The sequence below is a fragment of the Pollachius pollachius genome (assembly GCF_949987615.1).
Source record: "Pollachius pollachius genome assembly, chromosome: 18".
NCBI classification, from domain to species: Eukaryota; Metazoa; Chordata; class Actinopteri; order Gadiformes; family Gadidae; genus Pollachius; species Pollachius pollachius.
The window spans coordinates 6,827,763-6,836,374 of NC_136951.1; the positions used below are offsets into that span (position 1 = coordinate 6,827,763).

Below are 8,612 nucleotides of genomic sequence, written 5' to 3' on the forward strand. Positions count from 1 at the left end.
GCCAGTGTGTGTGTGTGTGTGTGTGTGTGCGTCTAGAGCAAGCGTTAAGCGTGAAGAGAAAAAAAAATTGGCCTACAAGCATCAAACCTCTGCTCCTTTTCATGCGCGAGTAAAGGAGAAAGAAAAGCCAAGTCAGGCTGGGTGGGTCCCCGTCTCGCCTACGTGACAGCTTGCAGCCGCGACGGGACCCCCAGGGAGCCGCGCGCGGATTCACTAACCTGCCGGTGTCTGAGAGCGACGCGCGCCTCCAATCTGGTGGTCGCATGGGGGGCTCGATTATGAGGGCCTGTCGGGGAGTCGCGCGGGGCTAACCGCTCGCTCCACAACGAGGCGAGGGGAGAGTGGAGACAATGGTGGGTTTCATGCAAGAGTTAAAGTTTGCGTCACGCCTCTCTTTCAACCCACGCTGTCCGGACTATTACCTCTCATTACCGTGGGATGCGTTACTGTTGGGTGCTTATTATGCACTAAACGCTCACTGTTTAGTGTCACCACACTTTGTTCCCCCAGAATAAAAGAAAAGCGATTGAATGGGAATTGTGGGGCCTCGTGTTCATGCATCCGAGGAAACGCACGTTTGACCGGCCAAAGATAAACAGATAGAGGGCCACAATACCTTCGTAAATATAATTTCAGCTCTGAAATATGAGAGGGAAATTACTTTGTTTCTCCAGCCCCAAGATGTTCACAGAGATCCAAAAAGCTGAAACATGAATTAGTGGCTATTTGTGGCCTAATAACGACTATTAAATAAGTTAATGAAAGAAGAAATCAATGCGTACAAATAATAATACAAATGTTATCAGTTATTCTTTGAACATGAAGAAAATAAGGGAAAACATATGTATATATGTATTGGAATATCGGTCCGTGTTAGAGTTATGTACATTTGGCCACATCTGGTTATTTCCATCAAGCATTTTATTTAATATTAACAAATCTTTCAAACAAAAATAAAATTCGGTAATAATCAGAAAATATATATTTGTTCAGCATTACCTCGCAATGATACTGAAAATCAAAAGTTGTCAATTTTGAATGATCATCCATTGTGACCCTTAGAAATTATCAAAACATGTTATGAAGAGGAATTTCAACCAAAGAGAAATAGAAACAATTTGGGAAAAAAATAATATAAATTCCGTCAAATTTGGAGCGAGTAACGCGCGTAAACGGATGCGAGCGCGCGGACCGTCCCGCGCCTCATCATAACCCCATTAGAGGGCTCATCAATGATGTAATGAAAGCAAACACAGTGTGAAAATTGCCTGTAAACAGTTGGATGCGAGTCTACTGATGAATTCAGTGTCTCTTTTATCAAAGTGAAGGAGCCAGGGGGAGGAGGAGGGAGGGAGAGGTGGGAGGGAGGGAGGAGGCGTGCGGGGAGGTCCACTTTCCTCTCCGCGAGCCACTCAACACCCTATAAGATCCCTCAGCCAATGAAGGCTCGTCACAAGGGACTCACGTGGACACGGCGCTTTTTAAAAACCTAGCTCCTGAGTTTTTCCCTCAAGTTCAATTTTTAGGGGGGGATTTTCCCATCACCTCGCATTCTTGAGTTGCCAGTTGTGACTATTTAACCCAGTTTACCTCAGCTTTGCCGTACGCGATTCTCCCTCTCTCTCTCTCTCCCTCTCTCTCTCTCCCCCCCACCTCTCTCTGCACACCGCCTCTCCACCGAGCTCCGCGCTCTCCCTTTCTGCGTCCTACTTTCCCCCTTCAAGAAGACACGAACAGTCGTCTCCCCTTCTGTAGTAGCAGCAGACCACTGGGCTTTCTCCTCCGCCGCTCCGAGGAATTAACACACATACCCCCTCTTCTCGTGTCCTCGTGGTTCCGGTCTGAAGACTGTCCACCTGTCCGCCTGTCCATGGTGCTGAAGCGCAGTCGCCGGCACTCACCTGTGCGCTGTTCCCGCGGTCTCAGCCGTGGTGTGTAGACCCGCTGCTGCCTCATCACAACTCGCTCATTGCTTCACCTTCGCCGAGCCCACAAGCATCTCGTCGGGTGAGTTCAGTGTCGAGGAGGAAAGGAATAGCCGGGCTGAAAACGACCGAAGACACACTCCTATGAGGTGACGCCGGGTGCCAGAAGCGGCCACCTGCAGAGAAAACCGGATGCATGGGACGTCGGTGTGATAGAAGTTAATCTGGAAGTGTTTGAAACTGCTGGGAGGCGACACATAGTTCAGGATTATAGAGTTTAGCCGAACGATCGCACGATCTGTGGTTTCTTCTCTCGGGGGATAAACTGCGACCAAAAAAAAACCTAATCTTTTCCTGAATACCAATGATAGTTTAAGGCCTCGAAAACCCGACGATGGAGGCATCCGGAAACGGATCCAGTTTTGGAATCGACTCGCTGCTTTCCCACCGGCCGGGCAGTCCGATGTCCAAGGGGGGCAGCCTGGTGGGGGACTGCCGCTCGCCGCTCGAGTTCAGCCCGAGGTCGGATGTGGAGAGCGGCTGCTCGTCTCCCCCGTCGCCCCGGAGAGAATGCGTGGAGGAAGTATCGCAGAGACAGGGCCACGGCATCGGTCTCCCGCAGCACCTGCAGCACGCGCAGATCTCCGCCGGGTCCCAGCAGCGGACGGTGACGTCGTCCTTCCTCATCAGAGACATCCTGGCGGACTGTAAACCTTTGGCCGCCTGCGCGCCCTACTCGAGTAACGGGCAGCCGACCCAGGAGACGGGGAGGCTTGGGTCGAAAATTGCGGATGACTTCATGGATAAAATCCACAGCAACTCCTCGTCGGACAGTGAATACAAAGGTAGGCGGTGTGGCGGTGACATGGGTCCCGTGAGGCGGTGGGAAGGTGATTGTGTGGTGGGGAGTTGCAGTTTTGAGTTGTGGGTCGTAGTTGGAATAAACTTTAAAGAATTCACGCTATAAAAATGTCGGCTAAAAAAATAAAAAGGTTTTTAAGCTTTAAATAGTTTTGGAACACAATTGTATTTAATTCTGAAACAATCTTAGACCTGGTTCTTGCATAAACTTAGCATGTAACAAAATATAATAATCACACATTTCAAGTAGGATATAATGTAATAAAGAAAGTTACCTAATTGTTGAAATCTTTGTAGATGCTTGCCGTTTTTAAATAATATAAAATAATTCACAAATAATAACCTGCCAACAAGGTATACCAGGGCCTTCTGAGAGACCAGGGAAAACAAAACAAAGGGCTTGCATTAAATAAAGTAAAATAATCACAATTGACAAAGATTAATTAATAATGAGAAAAAAGTTATTTCTCCTAATTTGACGAACTTGTGTTTGCTTGCATTAGCAGGTGCGATTCACGCATCTGTTGATGTGAGTCAGGCGAGGAGGGAGAGATGACAGGGTCGCCTCCAGATAAACGCCATCAAGGGCCTCTCTGTTTCCAATCATGTCATCGCCATAATGCACATGTCACCTCCAGTGACAATTTAATGAAGCCGTGGAGCATTTCGAGCTGCTGCACGACAGAAAAAAATACATAGGCCTACGTATAAATTGTAAATATATGTATGTATCATTTCAGATATATTTTGAGTTTTGTCCATATGGGCAACGTATAATAGAATGCACACATTATTCTAACTATTTCTATTATCAATAGTTGCAGGCCTATATTATTATTGTATTTTTGTATATGTTTGGGTCACATTATTGCTAGTAATATGATAGTTTATAATATCGTTATGTAGGGTTTATATTATAGCAGGCCTATATATATATATATATATATATATATATATATATATATATATATATATATATTATAATATACAATAAAAGCAGACTTATTGCTACTATTTGAAGACTATAGCCTCATTATTAATCAATTAATCAGGCTGACATAATAATTGTTATTGCACTGATAAAGTTGCTATTTGTTAAATTGGTATTGCATAGCTTAATATATTTTAGGTGTTGCAATGTAATCTTTCCATTAAGCCTATATAGCTAATTAATAACAATAATTACAATTCACCATGACAAAGCAGCCTACAAAATAATTTCCAGAATAAGTTTAGTAGTAGGCTAGTTTGTTTTAAACGAGCTCACCACGGAGAAGGGCTCAACGCCAATAATCAGTCAAACACAGAAAAAATCTGCCTGCGTGAGCGTGTGCGCGGCTGCGTGTGCGTGCGCGTTTGCGCGCGCGTGTCATTTTTATGTCGTCAGTGAGTGCACGCGCGTGCCTACGTATGCATCACAGCATCGTGTAGATATTCTCATCAACCCATTGATTATGGGAAGCAAAGCCCACATATACACTGGCTCTACTTTGATTTCCGCCAATCCGCCCCCTAATATTTCAGGGATTTGATGCAATTTGTCCCGGTCCTAATCAGATTTGTATCGCGCGAGGCCGCCCGGCTCTTTATCTCACTCATTTCCAGGCTCGTGTGAAGTTTCCCCGGTCGCGGTTGAAAGGCCCCCTTCCCTCGTGGCTCAATTAGGCGGATTATTGTGCTCCTCGAGACGACTCAACTATTCAACTATACCGCCGTCTCCCCCTTTTTACACTGAAACAGAGAGCTGACTGAGAATTGTATATCAATGAAATCCGTGGCACGACACCACCAAAAAAAAATGAAATAAAGAACATATAGCAGGCTACAGAGGATGTTGAATCTGGGGATGGCTTTTCAGAAGAGTTTAGGCCTGAATCAAGTGTTGTGTATATGACGTGTTGGGACTTAGAAATATAAAACCAGAACCGTTTTTAATGAAGCTCACGTTTATACAACTTGCTTTTTAATATTTTTTACATTATTCTAGGCCTACTCAACCGATTATATGACGGTCCATTTTAATAAAAAAAAATGTTTTAATGAAATATAAAAGTAGGTTACCTTGTTCCTTTATCGACGAAAGATCAAGTATTCACGTCACTTTTCTGTCACTTTTTGCACCCACAAGCACATTATTTAAACCATTGCCCCCAAGAGCACTTTATTTAAACCAGTTCCCCCACGAGCACATTGTTTAAACGGTTACCCCTACGAGCACATTATTTAAACCGGTTCCCCGCTCTTTTGTTCCCCAGTGAAGGAGGAGGGCGACAGAGAGATCTCGAGCAGCAGGGACAGCTCGCAGGTGCGGCTGAAGAAACCCCGGAAGGCGCGAACGGCGTTCACTGACCACCAGCTCGCCCAGCTCGAGCGCAGCTTCGAGCGACAAAAGTACCTGAGCGTGCAGGACCGCATGGAGCTCGCGGCCTCCCTCAACCTCACGGACACGCAGGTCAAGACCTGGTACCAGAACCGGAGGTAAAGACCCGGGAACAACACCACACACCACACACTCAAAAATAAATAGAGCGTCGTCTTATTGTTTTATTAATAGCTTGGCCGATTCAGTGTCGGCGCACTGGTTGTGAGATATTGTGTTAGTTTGTTCAAAATATCAATCTCTCAAAATGTGGGGGGCTATTTATCTACTTTCGGCCCCCTCTATAGGAAATATAGGAAATTGAATAATATTCTTTATGAAATGTAAGTCGGATTTCTGCAATAAAACAAGACTATGATTCATACCAATTTTGACCACGTTTTTGGGGCCATGTTCACTTGAAACATTTTATTTTAAAGAATGCAGCGTTGATCCTTACGGAAACTTTGGTTTGGACAGATTTGAAGGGAAAGAGGGAGAAACGATCAAACTTAATATCTAAAGCACCACGCTTTGGAGGATGACTAATGCATCGCTCCATGTGCGCCATCAATAATTCACACACACCACTATATCTGCTCAATTATCTTTATTATGAATTATTCACCTGCATGGAGAACATATTGACATCCAAACAGATATCCTTGGGTGTGAATACACCCAAGGACAGGCTGTTGATTTTTATTTATTCATTACCTTTTTTTTTTTCTTTAAGTGGCCTATTGCTTAGTTGCTTAAGTTAGCACACCAACCACTTAGGCCTAAAAAGGCTAATGTATTTAAAGTAGCCTACATTTAATTACATCCAATTGGCTCTACACTTAGTTCCTACACTTGACACTTACACTTTATACTGCTACGATTGTAGCTGCGTGGATGTTGGGTGTTCTTCAACATTTGACATTAAATGAAGACCCAGTCCTGGGAAGGTGAATGTAACGCATCGATTTGACTTTCTTCCAGGACTAAGTGGAAGAGGCAGACGGCGGTTGGACTGGAGTTGTTAGCGGAAGCCGGTAATTATTCTGCCCTGCAGCGGATGTTCCCGTCCCCTTACTTCTACCCTCAAAGCCTGGTGTCCAACCTGGACCCGGGAGCAGCGCTCTACCTGTACAGAGGACCCTCGGCGCCCCCGCCGGCGCTTCAGAGACCCCTGGTCCCCAGGATCCTCCTGCACGGCATTCAGGGGGGCAGCGAGCCGCCCCCTCTCCCCCCTCTCTCCGGCGTGCTCTCCCGGCCGGGCCAGCAACGGTGAGCCGGCCATTACAGATTTAATGCCCTCCTTGGCAGCTCGGGACTCCCAGTGTGAGCGAGAGGGAAGAGAGGAAATCAGTGTCGGCCTAACGGGGAAATAAAGACCCCGGGCCGAGCCACGTGAAGAGGATTGAATTTGTGGCGCGAAAAACTCCCAGTCATCTGTCTGGATATATATTTTATTTTTTCACATTATTATAATTTTTTTATACCATGAACTTTATTTATTAGGTATTTATTTTTTCCTATAAATCGGAGATAATTTATGTATTTATTTTTTATTGTTTTGTTTTTTTCATTCACTGTTCGATTAGGCCCAACGGGGGCTGGATTTACGGATTACAGGCACTTTCAAACACACTAATGGATGCAAATTCAAACAATAATAACAATAAAACAATAATATTTAGTGGCTAATACCTATTACTGTTAATAAATAGTATTTTCAATATTTTGGGTTATTATTTGTCTTCATTTTTTTTTAAATCATTTGGTTATTGTTCTGAAAGGGGTTTTTCTTAACATTATTTTTACTTTACTGTTTACAAACAGATAAAGATCCACTGTTATCCACATGTATATAAGAATATTTTGCATTTGATCCAAAAGAGACTGATTTTACAGACATGTCTTGGTTTGTGTGGCCCGTCGCTCTCAGACCCCGGGAGGCAGTCTGATCCACTCGGCTAGATTAGCCATAATAAACTGTAAGGAGTCCCAACATAGTTCCGCCAGAACGAAGAATGGACTACCGACAGCGCGATCTGAGATCACTGAGGATTATGAAAATGGAAAAAATATTATATTTATACTCTTCATGTTCTTAGTTTAAGTTTTAGCTAAGTAAATTGTTAAGTAATTTATATAAAAAAACGATTTATCCGAACAGAAGGAATGGCGACCACCAAAAGAAGGTTTGGTTCTGACCCACATGATGTTGGTTTACTAGATGTATTTGAAGAGACGTTGTGCATTTTGTTATTTCATATGAAACCGTGATACCCTTGTTACTATCTCTTTGGTGAAAATGTACATTGCAGCTATCAACTTGTGGAGTGGTTCTCGTGTTTCTGGATCGTTTTTTCGTTCCTCCTCATGGTAATATGGTGAAATTTACTCCTTGAAGTACACAGCAAATATTGAAGAAGGGGGATTTGATGTAAAAGAGAATTAATTTTATAAATGTGAAAATAAAGCTCTTTCATTTAAGCATGTGACTGGTTAGTGAATTGGAAATGCTCAATATATTTTAGCTGGATTTGGCAGCGCATTTTTGTCTTTAAAACAAAAAACGTTGAATATGCCTATATTAACAGTGACCAAGTCACCCTCGGTACATTGGGCTCAAGCCGTTATGCTTTAATGTAAATTAAAACAATGCCTTACTTAACTTTAAAAAAATTAATAGCCAAATGAAAAAAAAATTGTGATCTTCATATTGAACGGCTGAAGCGGTTAAATTAATACTAATACTAGGCCTTAATATACTACTCCTTGTCGATATTTCAAAAATAGTATTAGAATAGAATATAATTTTTTAAAACGATGGTTCGCTTAACACATAATTATCTCTTGATCCACGGGCTATTGAACACAGCCCTGGTTTAGCAGGGACAGCATTACAACCCGTCCAGGTGTATTTAGCTAACAGCGTGAGGAGAACAGACTGTAAGCGGGGTGTTCATCAGCAGGCCCCCATCAAATATTTAACCTATTAGTCATTTAATCATTTCAGTCCATTTTAAGTGGACGTTAATTTCACTTCATGTGTTGAATACAATGAGCAAAGCTGGAGCCCAGGGCCGGTATATGAACCAGTCTGGAGGCAGTGGGACGACTACACAGGAGCTGGAGATGAGGAAAAATGTCCTATTAGAAGGAATATGTTTGAATCACAAACACATCTGTCAATCGTTTTCCTAAAGCGAGCACAATGTTTGGGTTTCTTCGTGCTTAAAAGTGCAGGAGAGAAGGTCGCGGCTGAGGGAAGGCGCGTCTTAACCTTTGGAAATGACGCGTAGCGGTATACCCATAGGCGACACTTCAATCTCAGCTCTCAAACGAGTTCGCATTTTGGTTAATGAGCAGGCCTGCGATTAAATAAGGGTGAGATTTAGGTTTTAGTTAGGTTGTGTTTCTCTGCTGTTGCTCATATTTGGAAAGTGGGCACATAGTGGGTCACGTTTAAGCAG

The 8,612-nt window shown here is 43.4% G+C and overlaps 1 protein-coding gene across 1 annotated transcript; it reads left to right on the forward strand.

The window, feature by feature from the left end:
- Nucleotides 1–2,319: 2,319 nt before the first annotated feature.
- On the forward strand, nucleotides 2,320–6,421 carry barhl1b (BarH-like homeobox 1b; the record flags this gene model as incomplete). Its single annotated transcript, XM_079756192.1, has 3 exons — nucleotides 2,320–2,770; nucleotides 5,042–5,264; nucleotides 6,130–6,421. The coding sequence occupies 3 exons, from the start codon at nucleotides 2,320–2,322 to the stop codon at nucleotides 6,419–6,421; spliced, it is 966 nt and encodes a 321-aa protein (XP_079612318.1).
- Between the last annotated feature and the right edge of the window lie 2,191 nt (nucleotides 6,422–8,612).